The 22,113-nt window shown below is 44.1% G+C and overlaps 1 protein-coding gene across 5 annotated transcripts in view; it reads left to right on the top strand.

The window, feature by feature from the left end:
• The first annotated feature begins 10,892 nt into the window (after positions 1–10,892).
• Positions 10,893–22,113, top strand: part of TFAP2B (transcription factor AP-2 beta) — a 28,755-nt gene continuing 17,534 nt past the window's right edge. For 2 of the 5 annotated variants that reach the window (XR_010946779.1, XM_067752732.1), the window contains exons 1-4: positions 10,894–11,198; positions 14,359–14,385; positions 15,540–15,998; positions 20,782–20,842. Coding sequence is in view for 4 of the 5 variants with exons in the window: in XM_067752732.1 (XP_067608833.1) it covers positions 11,118–11,198; positions 14,359–14,385; positions 15,540–15,998; positions 20,782–20,842 (628 nt within the window). In the remaining variant the exon portion in view is untranslated. Of the gene's footprint in view, positions 11,199–14,358; positions 14,386–15,539; positions 15,999–20,781; positions 20,843–22,113 lie in introns of all 5 variants that reach the window. The other 3 variants (XM_067752731.1, XM_067752733.1, XM_067752734.1) reach the window with 3 other exon arrangements.

Raw genomic sequence — 22,113 nt, 5'->3', positions numbered from 1 at the left:
ACATGCTTTAAAGTCATATTCCTCATTTTCTAGTACTGTCGCCATACTAGAACTGAAATGAAAAGTATTTGCAAAAATAACATCAAGCCCACTGATTTAAAAAAAAGAGCCATTGTCCCAAGAAACCAAGTTAAGAATGATCTAAGGTCAGGCTTGCATTCAAGATCTGTGAAAATCAGAAAAGCTGGTAAAGCTGTTAAGTCCTGGAACAGATCCTTTTTAGCATCTCCAATAACTGACTAGTTGCTGCGTTACTGCCGGAGCCAGCTGTCTCCTTGATCTGTCATTCAACAGGCAGGCACAGTGAGTCACAGAATCCTGATCTTGGATTCTGAGACCCAGGGAGGTCGAAAGACCAGATAGTAAGTACACTGGTGTCAAGGCCAGGAGTAGCCTCCTCTTTGGTTCACTGTCCAATGCTGTTTTCTTTCCTTGGACCAAGGGTGATAAGAGATGTGGCCCTGAAGGTAGGCTTCCACTAGTGAGTGTGTAAATCAAGATCTGGGGATGCTCAGGGTGAGACTTTATGAGACACAATCACCAGTGGCAGAATAGGGAACAGTTTCTCCTACTAAGAAATGAAAACTCTGGGATCGTAGAGCCTGATGAAGAACAAATAGACCCTCCCCCCTACACATACACACACACATGCATTTCATTTACTAATCACTAATCATGACTTCTATTTGAAATAAAACAAAACTCCTAGGCAAAAAAGGAAAATTTGTCTGAACTCGGGCATTTAAACTCTAGATAGAAAGTGATAAGTTACTTAAGGCTTTACATTAGAATATAAAATACCATTTAATGTAGTTTCATAGTCAAAATCACAAACTCTTCTCATCCTATAATATTTCACCTCCTTTGATAAGACAGTAAAATCTTTCCAAGCGATTTCCTTCTCTGATTTGCCTTTATATCTGCATAATGTGCTGCAAAAAAAAAAAAAAAAAAAATAGGCCCTTGGTAAATATTTATTGAAATAATGGGCCCCATAAAAGCATCAGCTTCAGAAGTTGCAAATACGACCTAATGCCAATTTCCATTTCAATTCCCTGGAAGCTTACAGAGAGTTTTCATGCCAAAAACTCCAATATTTCATCTATTGACCAAAATTGTGAAGGAAACTGGTGAGAGAGAGAGATGATTAAAAACTGACTGTCCATGCTTAGTTGGGTCTTAAAATATTTTTTCACTCTTTGTTTAGGTTGTGATGGTGGAGTTAATAAAAATATTTTACAATACAACAGGAAAAGAACACACTTCATAATTTCTTTAGAAAAAATAGTGAAAGCAATTAAGGAAAGATTTAGAAAGAATGACTTTTCTATTATTGTGTGCTCATTAAATTGTCTAAAGATTTTGTTGTTGTTGTCATTGTTTAAAATCATTTATAGGGGCTTCCCTGGTGGCGCAGTGGTTGAGAGTCCGCCTGCCGATGCAGGGGACACGGGTTCGTGCCCCGGTCCGGGAAGATCCCACATGCCGCGGAGCGGCTGGGCCCGTGAGCCATGGCCGCTGAGCCTGCGCGTCCGGAGGCTGTGCTCCACTACGGGAGAGGCCACAACAGTGAGAGGCCCGCGTACCGCAAAAAAAAAAAAAAAAGTATTTATATATACCTTTCTGTGAGTTAAATTGACACAGTATTACTGTAGTATGGGGAGCAGAAAGATTTGATTACACAAAAGAATCCAGAAATAAACGTTACTGTTTATTGTTTAAAGCAACAAAGCTCTAATAGCTTAAAGAGTTTTGAAACTGGCTCCAAACTGGTTTGGAGTGTGATCATTGGATAAATCCTCTGCAAAGGGTTTATTACTTTTCTGGAGCAAACAAACGTCCCTCAAAAATGATGACAAATGAAAGCCTAAGTGCCCTTCATCCATAACCTAAATAAATAAATTTCCTTTTTTAATTCTATAAAGTTACCTACAGAAATCCAATTAAATATAGAAAAAAAGCGATAATGACAGAAGCAAAACAATCAGAGACTGACAGACCAATAAGGCTACTGAGTATAATTACTGTGATGTTATTTCTACTAATAGAAATCAGATAACATGGGCAGTACATGGAAACATGGGCTCAGTAAATGTGTGTAATTCCGCAGTCAGATAATACTTATACAGATGCAGAAATAATGGCATCTTCCACATATTCCTCTCCATGCCAGTCCTTTACAATTAGTAACCTGCTAAAGTTGCAACAGAATGTCAAGCTAAGCTCGTGGAGTAGAATCCCAATACCTTGGCCTCATTAAGGACCTCCCGCCCAGCGCTATACAGGCTGTGTTACACCACCCCTGACAGAGGTCGCCCAGGCTCTGCTTGTATTTTGCAGGGATGGTCAGTTCACAATCAAAGCTGCCTTTCCCAGCACTTTACATTTTTAGGAAAAAATTTTTCTCACATTGAGTTTAATCGGCCTCCTGGTAACATCTCTGTACTGATCTTTATCCTGTATCTTTACAGGAAAAGAGCGTTATTTCACCTAAAATGTTTTGAGCACATCTGGGCTAGCCACTTTGCTATATGCTGGCAATGTAAAATTAAATTGACAAATGCCAACTTCTCCCCCAGTCTATACCTTCTTCCCCAAAACCAGTCCCAAATATTAGAAGACAGGGTTCACATCCCTAAGTTTTCTCTATTCTAGGATGACTATCCCAGTCTCCTCAACTCCTTCTCCCTTGACATGGTGTCCAGGATTTTCTTTAATCTGGTTGCTTTCTTTTAGGGTTATTTGTATTTATCAATGAGGTCTTAAGCAGGTCACCCCTGAAATTTACTAATGTAACCTGGGATTTCCCTCACTCTCTGGGTTTGTCAGTCTCAGTAAGTTGTTGGGTATGATGCTGATGTGATCATTGTGTTCCAGAAACCACAAGGACCTTCTGCAGGGGAAAACGGTACATATTTTCTTTTTTGCTGCTCTGCGCGGTTTGCAGGATCTCAGTTCCACCACCAGAAACTGAACTCGTGCCCTCGGCAGTGAAAGCACAGAGTCCTAACCACTGGACCGCCAGGGAATTCCCAAACTGTCCATATGTTCACCTCTATCAGTCTCTGATCTTCCACTTCACACAATGTTTTTGCTACTTTTATCTTTGTTAAGTTATAGCTTTGGGGATTTGTTCCAGAGTATTAGCCTGTTAAAACATTTTTGAATCCTCCTCCTGTAATCTAAGGAACTAACTCTTCTCCCCAATGTTTAGCACCTGAAAAATAATGGACACATATTCTAATTCTTCTTCTGAGTCACCATTTTTCTTTAATATTAGAAAGAGTAAGACTAAGAACGAGCCCCATAGCAAGGTATTGAAACAATTGCCTCAAATTGGTTTCCATTCGTCAATCAACCTCTTTGGGAGAGAATTATTCAAATAGCTGCCAATCTGTGGTTGTAACAGTAACTACAACATACTGACTGCTTTCCTTATGCTGGAGGTCATAAGCATTTCTTATGTATTATCTCATTTAATCATCATGAACAGGCCCATGCAATGATTATTGCTATGCACATGTTTCATATAATGAATGTGTCTCTTATATGGAAATATATTTCAAGTGTTTCTTTCTTTTTTTTTTTTAATTTTAATTTTTTGGCTGCATGGCATGCAGGATCTTCGTTCCCAGACCAGGGATTGAACCCACACCCCTTGCAGTGGAAACGTTGAGTCTTAACCACTGGACGGCAAGGGAAGTCCCTCAAGTGTCTCATACAGGAAAATTATGGGTCAGGGAGGTTAAGTAATTTTTTAATATCCAAGAGAGTAAGGAGTGGATCTGCAATCACTCATGTCTGTCCCACTCCAAAGCCCATGTCGTGAGTCAGAAGGCAGGCCGTCTCCACATACCATGGCATCACTCAGCTCAGACTGGGGAGCCAATGAGAAAGTTTTGAAATGTCTCCATGAGCTCCAGATACATTATGGGCCTGATAGTCTAGTAAATCTATAGCAAAGGACATGAGGAAACATGGAATGATCTCTTCTTCCTGAAGCCACACTGGTGCCTTGGGATATCCCCTCTTTCCCTCCCAGACTGCATGACTAACCACTTTGACAACCTAAACTATCATTTTTCTGAGGAAACAATAGCGTAATTCCCCACCTGTAACTTCTAGAGCCCCTCTTCTTCCCTCTTTCTGAAAAATGAAGTTTTTTTCCAGCCTCAGCTATTAGACATTGCTTCCCTTTTGCATGTGTTATCAAAGGTTACTGATCATAATTTCAAGATCAAAACATCAAACTCTTGACTATATTAAGATGTCACTCATCTAGACTTGACGCTTCATCTCTTTCAAAGCGTTAGTTAGGTACTAACTATTAAAATGATAGCCTCTTCCCTCAAGCTGTATTCTTTTTTTTTTTTACATCCTTATTGGAGTATAACTGCTTTACAATGGTGTGTTAGTTTCTGCTATATAACAAAGTGAATCAGCTGTACATATACATATATCCCCATATCCCCTCCCTCTTGCATCTCCCTCCCACCCTTCCTATCCCACCCCTCTAGGTCAAAAAGCACCGAGCTGATCTCCCTGTGCTATGCAGCTGCTTCCCACTAGCTATCTATTTTACATTTGGTAGTGTATATATGTCCATGCCACTCTCTCACTTCCTCCCAGCTTACCCTTCCCCCACAGCCCATGTCCTCAAGTCCATTCACTACATCTGCGTCTTTATTCCTGTCCTGCCCCTAGGTTCATTAGAACCTTTTTTTTTTCTTTTTTAGATTCCATCTATGTGTGTTAGCATACAGTATTTGTTTTTCTCTTTCTGACTTACTGCACTCTGTATGAAGTAATGTCCATCCACCTCACCACGAATAACTCAATTTCGTTTCTTTTTATGGCCGAGTTATATTCCATTGTATATATGTGCCACATCTTCTTTATCCATTCATCTGTCTATGGACACTTGGGTTGCTTCCATGTTCTGGTTATTGTAAATAGTGCCGCAATGAACATTTTGGTACATGACTCTTTTTGAATTATAGTTTTCTCAGAGTATATGCCCAGTAGTGGGATTGCTGGGTTGTATGGTAGTTCTATTTTTAGTTTTTTAATATATTCTCCATACTGTTCTCCATAATGGCTGTATCAATTTACATTCCCACCAACAATGCAAGAGAGTTCCCTTTTCTCCACACCCTCTCCAGCATTTATTGTTTGTGGATTTTTTGATGATGGCCATTCTGACTGGTGTGAGATGATATCTCATCGTAGTTTTGATTTGCATTTAGTGATGTTGAGCATCCTTTCATGTGTTTGTTGGCAGTCTGTATATCTTCTTCGGAGAAATGTCTATTTAGGTCTTCTGCCCATTTTTGGATTGGGTTGTTTGGTTTTTTGACATTGGGCTGCATGAGCTGCTCAAGCTGTATTCTTATCCTTCCTTTGTTTTCTTCTAAGATGATATTCCTAAAAATGTGTGTGTGTGTGTGTGTGTGCGTGTGATTAGTATTTATCAAAAGATCAGGGTCAGTTCTCTTAAACTCTACCCCAGAGGGTCCCAGAGAGCTGAGGTTTTGCTGCAACATGTTCAGACAGAAATACTTCCATTTTAAACTTTTCATTCATTACTATTTGCTGCTTTTAAATCTCATTAAGTCTATTTCTAAGAAAAAAAAGCTTATATATCATCCAGTAAATTCGCCTCATTTTATAGATGAGAAAACTGAGACATGGAAAGGTCAAAGGACTTGCCCAAGATAACACAGCTGGTAAGTGAAAGAATCTTCTTATGTTAAAGAAATAAAGAGAGTCATAGAATACACATCATTCTCTATTTTTCTCAAAATGCATGAATGTGAGTTTTAGGAAGTAGTTCCAAAGTCATGCTAATTTCTCCTAAATGTTCCTTGTGCTTAAGAGACATTTCAGCTCTGATGTTATGCATCGTTATGTGTTTATTCATGCTTTAAAGGTTAGATTTCTGCTCTACATTTTTCCATGTCTTTATTTGCAAATTTTTCCTCTCCGATGTGTATTGGTCTATTGGTTGCATTTTGAAACCAAATTGTTTAGTGTTCTCACCCTTTGAGATTGCCCCTTCTTAAGTCAATAATATGGAAAATATCCAGAATGATGGAAATACCTGTCCTCCTGCATCGGTCACGCCAGGGAAAATGAGCACCTCTCACATTGTGTATGTGAAGTATCCATTGGTATTGGAAACAATTGTTCTCTGGCTGTTTGCACCATTTACTCCAAGCCCACCCCCCACCCCCCGCCCCCATCTTCCATTCCTTAACCTCTTTATCTCCAGGAGATAGAAATTTGAAAACTGTCCCTTTGGCAACTTCACAGCCCCACAAGTAAACAGAAAAGCCTGAGGACTTCAGAACATCTAAAATATGCAATAAAATTACTTCTCCTCCTCAAAGTTCAAGACCAAGTAGAAGTTTCCATAGTCACACTGCTTTTCATTCTCACAAGGGATTTCACTTTAAAAATTCACAATTGTGCCCTTGATTAAATATTGTGGTTAAAGTAAGAAATGCTATTTCCTTTTCAATGTTTGCCTCAATCTGTAAGATCACGAAGAGTCGTTCTGGAGATCATTCTACCCCCGTTTAATTTTTTTAAAACCCCCTTATGCAAACATTAGTCTCTCTTATTTTGTTGTCTCATACCCAGATCGCTGACACCTATGTGGTAGCAAAGCCCTATAAATCTAAGGGCAGGGGTTCGAATTGTAGTTTCACACATTCAACAGTAACTTTTCCAAATTGATGTTAAAAGTACATAATCAAGATTCCCCCAAAATATGATCATGAGAAAGCTTCCAGATAGAAACACGGTAGAAAACTAGAGTTAGACTACCACAATGAAACGTGCTCCTGTCACAACTTATTAATCGACTTGGTGGACGATCGTGCTTCGTGAGGAGTAAGAGGTGGAGGTAGTATCTTGGTATGTCACAAGTCAGTGCTCTCTCGTCTCTCTTCCTTTGCCTGTTTATGAATCCAGGACAAAAATAACTCTGGAAAAAAGTAATTGTCCAAAAATACTGTCTTCTTCATTTCGGAAGGAGGAAGGAAATAAGGAAGGGAGGGAGAGAGGGAGGAAGGAAAGAAGAAAGAAAGACAGTATCACAGCGCCGTGGGCAAACTGCTGAACCTGTACATAGTCGGGAGATCTAGGCTGGGGTTCCCACAGACACTTTCTAAACAGGAAATTATGCACGTCCCTAGCTGATGGAAGCCTTCACTTTCTTGACACGCAGCTCGTGTCTTGAGTTGATGAGGGGAAATTAAATTGTTTTACAAAGTGACAGTATGGAATAGATTCCTTTCATACTGTGTTGTTGTAACAAATTCTCACCTACATTCCCATCGTATAGCTCAGTACCCTGGCTATTAAATAGCTTACAGGACCGCCCATAATGAGAGGGGTCGGGGTCCTGACTGTGACAATAATCCTAAGTCTTGGTGTTTACCATTTTATTATTTGTGTGTCTTAGGAAGACGGAAAAGGGAAATCCAGGCGGACCGTGTATTGTGTAAGAGAAAAGGCAGTCCATCAGGCAGCCGCAGAGGGAGAGAGCTCATGAAGCCTTAACTCACAGGTGCCAAGGTAAGGAATAGGGGGAGGAAGGAAGGAAGTCTGAGAACTTTAGACAATTCTTAATTCGATTTTTTAGAAGAAAGAAGAAGTGAGACAAGAGAGTGCTAACAGCTGACCTTGATTTAATATAATGATATTTTTCGGTGAAATGAAAAAAAAAAAAAGTTAGAAACTTACTCGGAAAACCGCCAGCAGAGGGCTCCAAGCTAGGTGCATTCACCTCCATTAGTGGCTCCTACATTTATCGGAAAATAGTCCCTCTATCCGAGGCTAAGAAAAGGGGGGTATTACTAACTCGCCTGTCTACTATTATAAATATAAGTGAAATAAATATAAGTGAGAGGGGAAAATACGAATATAACTACTTGGGATGTCTCCAGTACGCTTATATTCAGGCAAGCCTGTGCCACCCCTGAAAAAACAAAAACAAAACAAAAAAATGGGCATAGGACAAGACGAAGTGGAAAATGAAATGATGATGAAAATACATATTTTGCTCGTTTATCTTCCCTTCAAAATCAGAGGGTTTTTTGCCTTTGCCTTTATTTTGTTTTGCATTTATTGAGTCCTTGCGGAAATCTTTCCTTACCTCACGTTGATTGGAAGGTTAAAGCGAAATGCAACAGAAAGTTAAGAGCGAGAGAAGCTGGCTCAAGTTAGGAAATTTTTCTTAGTAAAGAATGAGATTTTATTTGTACATTTTTTTGAGGCACTTGAACTTTATAGATGCTTAAACACTTATTTCTAAAATTAGTAGATATGATAAAAATTGAGCTTTTAAAATGCTCTTAAGCAATAAAAGGTTTTCAAGAACTGGAAGAAATCGCTGGAGAAGAAAAAAAAAAATCGAGCGGCCGTGCAGGATTTGCTTACACAAAATCCCGACAGAGGGCGCTGTTGCCCGTTCAATGACTTACGGAAGGTTCCCTAAGAAAAATTTCCCTTGCAATTTCTAGGATTTTTTGAACAAGGCCCACGTTGAAAAATTGACTCGGACTTTAATTGTACTTATGTATTTCTTTGAGTAGCTCTTTATATGTGTGTATATTTTTAAATTTATGCTTCATTTTTAATAAACCAGATTTCAGTTTTTCTGAAGAGTTTACATAAATGTTAACCAAATATTTCCAGACGTTTCTAATTTTAAAAATATCTATTTCACCATAAAATAAAATTACATATGAAAATTTGAAATTATATCTATGTGTATATGGCTACATAGTTACACTAAAAACATATATTTTTAAGTAGTTTTTTAAATATAAAAGTATCCCTCTGAGGTTTTCTTTTAGTTTCAAGTTTTAGAGTTTATTTATTATAGACTAAGCAATGATATACCAAAAAGAGATGAAAAAGGTGTTAAAAGCATTCAGAGGGAAAAAAATTAAGATTTTTTCCAAGTGCTTTTTATTTGGGTTGGAATGATCTTTAGGTAAAAAAGATAAAGGAGTTATTGGTTTGAAAAGGAAAAGACAGTTATTCCCGTTAATAAATTTCTGTCTAGAGAATCTGAGTTTCTAAGTCTATAATATTTATCTTGCAAAATATTGATCTGGAACTGATTTTAGTTCTGGAAAGGGAGGGTAAAAGCCGTTTCAAATCCCACCACACAACAAAATTAGGAAGAATGCCTCCCCATGTCCAGACTAGCTCTGGGAGCAAAGAAGGAAATCTTCGCTCAAGCTCCTAGTGGAAAATCTGTACAGATTTTGTATACTTTAAGCTGTTAATGTTTAACGTAGAGGAAAGGAGAAAGGAAGGAAAAAGGAAGGAAGGAAGGGAGTCAGGGAGGGAGGGAGGGAGGAAGGAAAACGGGATGGAGGAAAAAGGAAGGAGGGAAAGGGAGGGAGGGAAAGGCAAAACATAAAAATTAAACAGGAAATGAAGAAAGGGTTTATTTCTGAAGTTCCTTCTGAAGCACCTTCTTCGAGTTCCTTTCATTTGACTTATCTTTGAAAAAATTAAATTAAAAATCTGCAGAATTTTTCATTCTGCACGATATGAAGCATCGCCCTGGTTTTTATCGAATCGATATCCACCGTGGTTGGCCGGAGCCCTCTCTTCTGAGTGCACAGCAGCGCTCAGCAGTCCTGAGATTTACAGACAATCGCCCTTTGCAGATTCACTCTTATCAGGTTTAATAACTTCCACCCCAAATTGCCCTGGTCCCTCCTCATTCCCTCCTGTCATTTATTTTCTGCCCCAGGGGGCAGAGAGCCTTCACTGGACTTCCCTTCTGGCTGTGGGAATCCTTCCGCACCCTGGAAGGAAGTAGAAAAAAGGGGGGGTGGGAAAAGGGGCCAGTGAGGCAAGTATTCACTTTATGATGAAATTCGGAAACCCTGTGCCTTAAAGGGTGCCCATTTTCGAAGTTTGGTTAACTTTGTTCTTGTTGATGTTTATGTTTTCCTTTTCTTGGGGGGATAAAAAAGCTATACAAATCACCTTACCAAGAAAAAATACACTCAAAACAAACAAAAACCCACACACCCTATAGTATTTTTCAATATCTCCTTGAAAAACATTCTGCTTAAACCTTCCAGAGGTTCAGGTGACCATTTCTTGACTCTCCATGATTAAAATCACTTAAAAGTTATAGACAGCGGATGCAGATATAAAATGTCCCATGTCTCTGCAAAGAAGGCTTGAAATGAATATTGTGTTATTGTGCACGTATGTTGCTCCCTACATCTGAAAAAAGAAAGAAAAGAAAAAAACCTTCATAAAATGGAGACTTCAGCCAAGAAAAGAATGGCGCATGAAATCCATTGAAAATACAGACAAACAACCCTTAAACATAAGCAGTACAGACTGAGGTGCTTCATACAGTATTTAAGGTTTCAAATTTGTTGGGCAGAATGACCGGAAAATATGAGAAATGGTCACTGTGGTGAGCCGGGTTTTTTGTTCTACAGTGACTAAGGTACAGTGAAAAAAAAGAAAAAGTTGTGTAGCCATCAACACAGAGAGATCACCCTTAAAATCCCCAAATCCAGCTTTCAAAACCCTCCTGCTGAACAAACAAGAAGAGGAGCTTTTGTGTTTAAAAATCTCAGTAATGGTCCCCCTTTAAAAATCTACATAGAAAATGAGGGACTGTTGGCACCCTGGTTTCTCCTTATGAACTGTAAAGGCTTTAGTCAGTGGCTACAATGATTCATCATTTTCAATATAGAGGTTTTTAAATGTCTATATTTATATTAATCACACTGACCGACTCTCTCTCCTTTAAATGCATGTTCAGAGTCTGTAGGCTCTGTGTGACCCAGGGGTGCTTATATAACTAAATGTGGGTGTCTGGGTATAAATACGTGTTTATGATTTTTATAATATATATGTCTGTGGGTTGCATCTAACTCCTGTGTGTGTAATAATGTTTTTCTCTCAGCTGAGGCTTACTTCTCCAGCCTATTGTTTGAGACAACAGATATAAGTTGCGATGGGAGAGGAGCGTCGGATTTGGTGTGTATCCCCCATTTCCAATTATAGATGGATCATTACAGACAGCGGAGTCCTGAGAAGCCAGACATCTGCTCCTCACATGAATGCACTCACCTCCTAGAGACCCGGCTGCCATCATGCTCTGGAAGCTCGTGGAGAATGTCAAGTACGAAGATATCTATGAGGTGAGCCGACACCCCCGGTTGCATCTTAGAGCTTTGCAGATAGAGAATTTGAGCTTCTTGACACCCCCAACTCATCTATATTTTTAAGCTATTTGCTCGTAGGTTTCCGGTCGGTTTTCTCAGCTTTCTCCAACTTTTGGAAAAGCTGGCTTGGGGAAACTTCGCTATTCTGAAAAAGGACTTTAAGATGGAAATCTGACTACTTTAACTTAGCGGATTTCTCTTTTTTTTGTTATTTTATTTTTCTTTCTTCGTCGCCCCCCCCCCCTTTAGGATCTGATGGGGAACAGTGGTGCTAGTGAATGTGGGCAGAGAAAATAGAGACTGATAAAGGCAGAGGCTCTCCACGTTTTGAGTGTGGGAGAGAATTAGGTTTTCAAGACTACTTCGTAACAGATTCGAGCTTTTAATTTTTATTTTCAATAACATTTTTGAAATCGATAACCAACGGATCCCAGTAGAGGACGAAAATATAGAAGGAGGGAGGTCGACGGATAGACGGACAGATGGATAGATGGATGCAGAGACAGCACAAGCCAAGGAGCCGTAGCCGACAATTTTTTAATTTTCTTTTTTTCTCGTGTTTTGCTTCTTTGAGAGTCGGGGCGTCCAAACCACCCCATGTCTTGGCATTTTTAACGAAAATTTCTGCCCGGGTTGAGTGCGCACCATTCTTTACCGCTGAGGCCAGGGAGACTCGGGTGGAGATGCTGCCCGAAGCCAGGCGGGAGCCTGCCTCCCCGCGGGCGGGGCGCCCCGGCCGTGCGCTCGGGTCTCGGGCGCCGACGGAGCGGCGGGGCGGCGGGGCTGCGCGTGGGCCGGGCTGCCGGGCGGAGAGGGGACGGCGGCCCAGGACCGCGGAACTTCGCTCCGAGCTCACCAGCCTGGGAGTCCCCGAATTAGGCGTGAGGGGAAGCGGGGAAGCGGGGAAGCGAAGATTCCGAGGAGACGTCGAGGGAGGGAAGCGGGAAAGAAAAACTTGGCGGAAGGCGAAGAGAAAGGGGCAGAGGAGTAAGGGACGGGGAAGGTAGAAGCTGGCGAGCGGGCAGTAGTCGGAGGTCGGAAGGAGGGGAAGTCGGAGAGGGGAGGGAGGACGAGAAGCCAAGTCTCGGGCGATCGGCGCGGGAAGCGCTCGGTCGGACGAGGCGGTCGCGATGGGACGCAAAGAGGATCCCCAGCCCGCGGGGGACACGCCATCCCGCCGGCTCCGGGACGACTCCTGAAAGCCGGGCGGGGAGCCGCCTTGCGGACGCTAGAAACGGGCTCCTCCCGACGCCGCCGGCCCAGCCCCGCGACCCAGACTGCGGCTCCGCGGAGCCCGCGCGCGCCCCGCCGCTGCCTGGTTGCGTTTCGCAAGCAGCGCCCGGCGCCCGCGCCTGGAGCCTCCCAGCTCTGCCCAGCCCCGAATCCTGATTTTGGGGTGTGTGTGCGTGTGCGTGTGTGTGTGTGTGGGAGAGAGAGAGAGAGAGAGAGAGAGAGAGGAGATTCGTCTTTCTGCGGAATGATGATTGGGGCTTTCCTTTCCTCTTTGTGGTTGTGTATTGACTGTAACGAAGAGCCGCGCCTCCGCCTGGTGGGGTTTGTTTCTGTTCGGCCTCCTCTTCCTTCTTTAACAGGCGGGATAATGCTCTAGTCGAAGGAGCTCGAACTGTCCTAAAGAATGTGAGCGCCCGAAGTGGGCTTGGCACGGGCGGGGAAGGGGCCACGGTGTAAATAGCTCAGGGTATACAGCGAGGGACTTCACTGGGTTCCGAAAAGTAAGCAGGATAAAACTCGTTCTAAGAGTCTGGAAGGTAGACTGGCTAAATGGGAAAGGAGGGAGGGAGAGAAGAAAGCAGGGAGGGAGGGAGGGAGGAAGAGGGAGGGGTGGAGTGGAAGAGGGAAAGAGGGCAGAATAAAAGGGGAGGGAGAGAGAAGAGTCACACACACACACACACACACACACACACAGAGAGAGAGAGAGAGAGAGAGAGAGAGAGAGAGAGAGAGAGAGAGAGAAAATACTGCAGGTATTCCTATCTGCCTAATTTTTCTGCTCAAAAAATATAGGAGAACCCGCAGCCCGGTGGAAGGAGCCTATTTAAGTCGGGAGAAAGGTTGAACTTTAACAGAAATGGCAGTTAGGCCAGTTGAACGGGTTCCTGAAACATCCAAAAAGGTTTTCTGTTGCCCCTGGCTTTGCCTGGAAAGGATAAGTTTAGTGTACTTGAAGATTGATTGCATATATTTTAAATTGAAGTAAAAAAAAATCACAGACTGCAGGAGCACTAAAGAGGGAAAGGCTGCACGAGGGATGGAAAGCCCCCATCTCGCCCCTATCCTTTAATAAATAAGCATAATCTCCAGTATGCGTGAAAGTCTGCAAACGTCACTGTAAACAACCGGGCCCACCGGTTTACTTTGCTCTCCCCTCCAAAGGAGGAGGCAACGCCTTTTTATTTTGTTTTTTAATCTGCACAGGAAGCACCTAGGGCGATCCATTCTTCCCAGTAGGAAAGTCCCTCTCCAGGAACCAGGACACCTACGTTCTGCACAAGCCCCCAGCGATGCTCTCTCCCTCACCGCCTGGTCCAGGGGAGCAGGGGCTGCTTTACGCGCGTCCCCGGCTCAGTTAATTGAAGTTCTGCCTCTTTCCTGCTAAACTTTTTCCCCGGTCTGCCTTCGCCAGCCCCCTCGTCTGATTACATCTAGTAATTCTCCACTGAATGAACGTCATTTACAATAGTAGGGAGCTCTGCGCCCGCTGCTGCTTCACGCTCCATTTGTCCTCCATTCTCCCTTTAAAGTACTCGTGTAATATTAATAGTCATGAATATCAATTATTATGAGGAGGTGTAGGCAAGCGGAGGGAGGAAGGGGCGGCCGAGCAGTCTGAGCCCAGCTTCGGGCGGAAGAGGACTGCTTCTGGAGGCCCGAAGAACCGCAGAAGAAAAAAGCCAAAAAAACAGCAAGAGACCGATGAACAGCTCTGTGTGTGTGTGACAGGCGACGCCAATCTCGTTTGGTGGGGGGGTAAATTTTTTTTTTTTTTTTTTGATGGCTTGTCCTGGAAACACCTCAAGCTCGGCTCCTGTGTCCAGCTCGTTTCTCTGCTGGACTCCTTGATTTTTTTTTTAAATCATTGTTTGATTTTGAGCAGTAACCAGGCTTTTTTTTCCAGATGTTAGTGCACACCTATTCGTCCATGGTGAGTCCGGATTCACGTTGTACCAGAATTGCATGCTCCCTCCTCTTACTGTCTCTCTGTCTCTGTCTCTTGTGTGTGCGTCTCACTCTCTCGTCTCTGTCTTCCTTCGAGCGCCTTTGGCTTGGTAATTTAGCACCATAATTGGACGAGGCTGCAGCTGCTTCTCTGCATTGTGTGTTCGTCTGAGCTCCATGAGTCAACTGGGGAGAGGGGGGAGGCTGAACAGAAAAACTTTTTGCCATTGCAGTTTGGAAATTTAGGTGATTATTTCTCCAAAAAGAACCATGGGGACTTTACCATGGCATTTCCACAGAGGAGAGGGAGAAACTCACACACACACACACACACACACACACACACCTCCCCCCTCCCTTTTCACTGAGTTTAACACTCCACTTAGGACCAGCGCTAAGTTGTCTGGGCCTTTATTTGTTCTTTCCCACCCCCTCCCAACCCCAGGTCCTTCATCTTCACTCCCTGGAGTAGGACAGCAATAGATATATTTAGAAAATCAACCTTAGAAAAACTCCTGTGAACCACAGTTCAACTTTAACAGGGACTCAGGATATGATTTTGAATGAGATCCATTTCAATCAAACACTACATAAATTATTTAATTCCTCTTGGGGAGGGAGGGGGGACTGGAAACTCAGATCAGGCAGATTCCTGGGTCTCCTGGAACGACCAAGTCGTGCGGGGAGCTCCTGGTCAGCCGGCTGGGTTAGGAAGAGTAACAGCGAAGCCAATAGTATGAAGTTTTATTTGTCATGCTTTGGGCCTCTGGAAGAGTTAGGAAAAAATAGTTTAAAACACCCAGAAAAGCAAATACCCTATGTCAGACTCCTGTATTTTTCATTAGGGAATTGAGAATCTCCCCCCATACACACTGTTACTTTACCCTCACCCCTTTTGCCGGCTTTGCACCCCAACAGAGGGCTTAGATGTTGGTTAAGTGGGTGATTCTCCCCCTTTTCCCCCAAAGCCTCGCATTTGGAATTGCTGAAATCATGTACCCTCTGAGTCAGCTTGGGGGTCTGTTTCAGACTCTTGCGTCCCCTGTCTCGGGAAGAAGAAGATGCCGTAGGTGGGCTTCTCCATTTGTCGATTGTATTTTTTCCTCCCCTTCTCTCTCTCTTTATCCTCTCCGCTCCCAGGACCGGCACGATGGCGTCCCGAGTCACAGCTCACGGCTCTCCCAGCTGGGCTCGGTGTCCCAAGGACCTTACTCCAGCGCTCCGCCGCTGTCCCACACGCCGTCGTCAGATTTCCAGCCACCCTACTTCCCGCCCCCCTACCAGCCGCTCCCCTACCACCAGAGCCAGGACCCCTACTCCCACGTCAACGACCCCTACTCCCTGAACCCCCTGCACCAGCCCCAGCAGCACCCCTGGGGGCAACGACAGCGGCAAGAAGTGGGTTCAGAAGCCGGCTCTCTCCTGCCCCAGCCTCGGGCCGCCCTGCCCCAGCTCTCGGGCCTCGACCCCCGGAGGGACTACCACTCGGTCCGCCGGCCGGACGTGCTCCTGCACTCAGCACACCACGGCCTGGACGCGGGCATGGGTGACAGCCTCTCGCTGCACGGTCTCGGCCACCCCGGGATGGAAGATGTCCAGGTAAAGGCACACAAACAAACACACAGTAAACAAATAACAAATGCCCCGTATGGGGGGACAGGCGGGGAGGGACAGCTGTGTCTCCTTTGGGGGAGGTAGTTTTCATCTTTAGAACAGCACCAGCTGGACACCACGTACGTAACTGTGTGTATACGTGTATGGCTCTCTAGTGGCGATTTCTGGAGGTCTGATGAGGAAAGCCAGAAGCACTAGAAATGAAAGAATGAAGAAGAAAAATATATGTGTGTTTGGCTAGTTTAGGATCATCAGAATCAAGGCTAGATGTTTTTGTCTTGCCTTAGCTATGCGACTCCTTCCTGTTCTCTTGCACTTCGTGCGAGCAAGCTGGGAGCCCTCCCCAACCCACCCGCTCTGCATGCCCAGTAGTGGGCCTGGGCCCCCTGACAGGGCAGGTGGAGTCCTGACTGCCTGAAGCTACAGCATGGAGGTGCAGGGACCTCTATAGAGGTTCTTGCTGGATTTGCAAAGACGTTGTTAAGCATGACAATGCACAGTGGAAGAAAAACGTGCTATTTTGTCCAAGCCAGGTCTTACTTTGAATGTCCCATAAGCTGTTGAACCCTTTTCCAAGATAACTGAGTTCCAGGGTCGTTATCTGAGAAATTGAAGATTTGTGAGGAGAGACCCAGAAAGTCATAATTCTGTTTGGGAATTCATGAGGACACATATGATTTTGGAGATTCTTTTCCCCCTATGGACCATTAAACGACTGTGGAGCAATGTTCTCCATATCCCTCTCCAGTCCTCCTTTCCACTAATACCCTCTCCCCAGTGTCACCACCCCAGTTGAAGAGACATCATATGTTTGTTTCTTAAAAGGCTCCAAACACTCCCCCACCCACTCACTATCCCATCTTCAATCTACACAATGGAGCCTGATTTGGTGGAGAATACTTGGTTAAACTAAACAAAGAAACATCAAAGAAATGATTTATAAAAACTCTCTGGGTGATTCTGAGCAGGTCTCCTTTTCTTCCCTAATTTAAATAGTCTCCAGAAAAGATAAATATGGTTGAAAGGTATTCAATGGATCCTTCGGTCTCATTGGCATGGTTGTATATATTATGCATCATTATGGACATACCTCTGAAGAAAAGGAAAACAATATGGGAAAGGGAAAGGGTGCATGAGTCCTTCCTCTTTACCTTGCTGAAGAAAATGTATTTTGAACAGTTAAAATGTGGGGACAGAATTAAATGCTGTCTGTGTGTAGTCTATGATGGCTTACTGCTTTAAAGGAAATTCAGTTATTTAATATTTCCAAAAATGACAGAATCACCTGAGTTGTGGCTGGATTTACCCATAGTCATAAGAATGATAGTTTTGTTGATTTAGCCGAGCTTAACTGTCCCTGTCTGGAGATAATGCTCATTTCAGAATATCATATGAGAAAGGAAATATTTAATCGTGTTTTTTTTTAATGCATTGGGGTAATATATGTCTGGGGGGAAAAGTTTTTAAATTAACCTTTCTGGGTACGGTTCAAAGTGCTAGATAATGAAAGCGGATCAACTCATCAGCATTGCTGTTGGCAATGCTGCACTGGCCGTGTCACCACACTCGGCAGGCCTAGTGGTTTAGGCGACGGAACCCAAGGATTGCGCCCAAAGAGGGAACAGATTTCTTTGGTTTTAGTTTTTTGTTTTTTGAAAGAGAGAATTGTGAGAGGTTTGGAGTGTTCGGTCAAATGCAAGGGACCAGAGAAAAACAGGGCCAGGGCGGTGTGCATTTGGGAGAGCACCCTTGTCCGAGTTGTGGCCGGAGCTTAGATCCGGGAGGTGGACAGAGCCCAGAGCAGAGACGGCGCAGGCCCAGGGCCCTCGCTGCTCCCCGCCCACCCCACCTCTCCCCGTTCCTCCCCAGATGCATCCCAGCAGGTCGTCTGGCGAGGTGGGGAGGCCCGCGGGACTTTCTCGGGTCGACCCTCACTGCAAGGGGTCGCGGGGGATACACTCTGCGCCCGTCCCAGGAGGGGAACTACAGGGGCTGGGGCGATCTCTGTCTCCGCCGTGATGACAGGCGTCCTGAGGCCGGGGTGTGGTTGACGTGACACGGGGCAGGTGACAAAGAAAGACAGGGGAAGAGATGGACCTAGGACCAGACCCTCGAATCCAGAGGCTCTGCCTCCTCCGTCCAGTCCCGGAGGATCCACTTCTGACTTAGGAATCTGGAACGCGGTGGGGGACGGCGGCTGAAGTTGCAGGAGCTGATGGCGGTTTCGGCGTTTCGCGTTTCCTGCAGCTACGGGACGCGTGGGCTGCGCCCCACCTGTCTGTAAAAGGGACCAGGGGTGCCTCAGCCTGGACCCCAGTCACTCGTTCCATCTCAAGGGCCTGTTGTGTGTGCTGGATCCTCCTCCCCCATCCAGCCGCGGATCAGGCAGATCCCAGGGCGCCGCCAGGCCGGGGGCCCTCACACCCAGCGGTGCTCACCTGGCCTAGGGCTGGGGGGAGATGTTGTGTGACCCAGACACACGCGCGGGGCCACCGCCCCGACCGTGAGAGAAGCAAATGAGGAGAGCTAATTAACCAAATGCTTCTAATAATTTTTTAAATGAAACTATAAAACCCTGTCAATTTCTATTTCAATTTACTCACAGGGGCTATTAAGCCAGCAAATCGCTGCTTGGGTTCTGGGTATGCTACATTCTACCCATTGTGTGTGTGTGTGTGTGTGTGTGTGTGTGTGTGTGTGTGTGTGTGAGCGCGCACGTGGGGAGGGGCGGCTGTGTTTAAAAGTCAGAAAAACAGCATCAGAAAGAAAGAGAGCGTGAAGTGACAGCTAGTTTGGAGCTTGTTTAGTTGCTGTGAACACCTCTTTCCTTCTTCCGATCTTTGCTCTCTAACCTCTCATCACCTTTACTACCTAAGTGTAAACATATAAGGATGTTAAGTCAAAGCCCTTACACACACACACACACACACTCAAACACACCCTAGTGTCTTAAAGCAACCCCTGGTATCACTTTTAACTAAAGAAGTCTAGTAATTACGAGTCGGAGTCGTTTTTCTGAGCTTCCGCACGCAGTCCTAATTAAATCTTTACGATCCTCCCTGTGACGATTAAGCGCCAGCATGCTGCGTGAATATCCTGTACAAAAAACCAGCAGGCGTCCGTAATTAGATAGAAAATCAGACAAGAGCCTTCTCATTAACTACCACAACTACCCCACGTCGCTGATGAGGCGTATATACATATTTACGTACCGACGTGAGGGTGAGGTGTGGGCGCTCACGGTCCGGGGCCTGTGAGATCGCGGGTCTGCCCACCCACAGACACAGGCGAATATTTCTGTTCTGCGTGGACACGTCGCCACTGTAGACACGTGAGCACAAAAGGCGTGAATCGTGTGTGTGCGCGCCCGTGTGCATGGTGGGGTCTGCTGGGAGTTCCGAACAAGTTACATGAAGCATTTTTCTTTTTTTTAAAGCTTTGTACTATTTCTTAAGTTGGAGATGGCATGTTGCAATATGGAAAATGGTCCTTACGGAGAATAACAATTTCCCCCATCTTTCTGAGAACAGAAGAGTGGCTACGAAAAACGAAAAGAAACAAATGAACATGACCCCTCCATGATTAGATCGTCTCGTTTCTAATGTGCTGCTTGTTTGGGGTACACAGTCTCTTCCTTGTGATGAACACACGCCCTGTCTGGGGACGCAGCTTGAGTGGGTGGGAAGTGCTGTCTAAACACAACCCCCCTTACAAGCCCTTTGCTTTTTACTCCTCTGTAGAGTGGGTGACAGATTAGTCCAAACGTAGGTGCCTAAGGATCAAGGAAAGCAGCTGTACGTGGCAGAAAGGCCTAGCATTGATTTTCTCTTGGGAGTAGGGGGAGGGAATCTACTGCCTTTGGATGCCCTGGGATGCACGGCTAGAACCCTGTTCTGGTGCATCCTGACAGTAAGAATATCATTCTAACAGCTATTTCCCCTCTGAAATGCAGCCAACAACTAGGGTCGAAACTTTCCTTCTCTGGGATGAAAATGGCAAGGAAGGTGAATGTTCTTTGCCATTACCCAGGTGCTGACTGGGAGATCCTCCGTGTGTGTGTGTGTGTGTGTGTGTGTGTGTGTGTGTTGGTGTGTCTGTAGTTACTGCCTTTCTAACAGGTGTGCTTCTTGCTGGGTAGCAGAGGTGGCAGGGTTGGGAGGGGAGCAGATTGTGCAGGTCCCCCCAAGCGATTGTCCTGCGGCAGGAAGCTCACCCAGCACAGGGATGTGTGTGAACTGCAGTGGGTGTGCGGTCCTGACAGCCTGCAGACGTGTTCCTATGTGTTGCTGTTCGCATTCCATTCCAAATTGCTCAGACCTTAATTAAAATCCTATAACGTAAACTATTATGTATTTGTAAAATGACTCTGGGGTTAAATGCACTGGGATAGCATAGAAAACAGAAACTGCTCTGACTAATATTGGTGAAAATCTTTCAGTGCTGCTAGATTTTCACAACTCATAAGAGCAAATAATATAAAAGTTTATGTGTCTATGTAATATCTATGTTTAACGTAATAACTAAACCAATCCTGCATCCCAGATGTCTCTCACAGTTTCCTTTTTCCTCTTCTTCCATTGGAAGAATTTATAATTTGGGTGTATTTCATTTCTGTGTCCATTTGGAGGTAATAATGATAATAATAAAACCTCCCTTGTGAATTAATATAAATGGAAATAACAGCAACTCCAGTTTGGAATGACATGATTTATGAGTGTGATTCTTTAATATCCAGTCGATTTGAATAGTGATGTTTTTATATTCACAGTCAGTTGAAGATGCCAATAACAGCGGCATGAATCTATTGGACCAGTCTGTCATAAAAAAAGGTATGGATTCTTCCCCCCGCAAAGTAAGAAAAGTTTCCTCTGCGTTCATGTCTTTATGATGAGTTTTCACTTTGAAGGATTTCATTATTTTATAAGACACAAATGTTTGTTCACAATCATAGCACAGCGACTATCTGGATGAAAATGCCTGTTGGGAAGAAGGAATGGGGGTGGGGGACCGCAGGGAGAAACCCGGATGAGAGAGACAGAGGAACAGAAACTATTGCCATTTTTCTCACAGTACCTTCGCTAGCAATTCTGGATACATTGTAAATAATTGAACTACCATCACGTATGGAACTGGCTGGGAGACACTGCTTTCAAAAAATATGCTATAATTATTTCATTGATAACTGGAGTTTGTTGAGCTAAAAACCCTATGCCATTAGGGGTAGCTCCTTCTCTCTCGGCCTTTGTATTTGATTTTTGGGGTGGTAATTTTGTTCCTCGTTCTCTGTGTTTTATGAGTTGTTTCTTCAGATTTTTTAAAATTGTGCCAAGTGTGTTGCTAAATATGATCTTCCCGAGAAGCTGCGCCGGGCTCTGCACAGTTCTCAGTCTTCCTACACGTGCATTCATGATTTAGTGTGACTGTGCAATCACCCCACACTGTTAAAGGGCATGTGATATTAACAAATGTTTGCAGTCTCTTGTACAGCTGTAAGCAAAATAATTAACTAATTAAACTAATTAAATGTAATTACAATAACTCATTTCGGGCGTATTGCAGCTGCTTAACTTTTCCCCCCTCTTCTCTGACAGTCACTGAGAGAATGCCTGGCGATTAGGATGGCTGCCTGCCGAAAGGCCCCAATGTCACTCACATGCCACAAATTTAGGCGTTTGAATGTGTAAACAGTGCAATCTTTAATGATCACAAGAACTGGTATTTGGAGCTACAATTTTAACTACTGTAACTCTTTCTTATCGATGCTGGACAAGGCCTGTCCTTCTGTTTGGTGTCAACAATCCCTAGCTGCAGTCACTTCTGATTCCTTTGAGCCAGAGGACATTCACAAAAACAATTAAAAGAGAAAAAGATGCTTCAGAAAGTAATGCGGAATCAAGCCGGTAGAATAGGAGGGTTGTGAAGGAAGGATTCCAAACAGGGTGAGGTGTCCTCAATTTTCTTCTCTCACAAAAGCAGAAAAAGTCGCTTTGAGAGGTGGGAGGTGGGAGGCGGAAGCTGTCCCTGAAATGATGCCATTTGGCTTTGGAACGTAATATCCCCAAGAAGACTACTAGGGTTTGGGGCAAAACTATTTTAAGTG

This window comes from Pseudorca crassidens, chromosome 10 (assembly GCF_039906515.1).
Source record: "Pseudorca crassidens isolate mPseCra1 chromosome 10, mPseCra1.hap1, whole genome shotgun sequence".
In the NCBI taxonomy this organism is placed as follows: domain Eukaryota; kingdom Metazoa; phylum Chordata; class Mammalia; order Artiodactyla; family Delphinidae; genus Pseudorca; species Pseudorca crassidens.
Note: the sequence above shows the minus strand (reverse complement) of the source record. Positions and strands in the feature narration are given on the sequence as shown.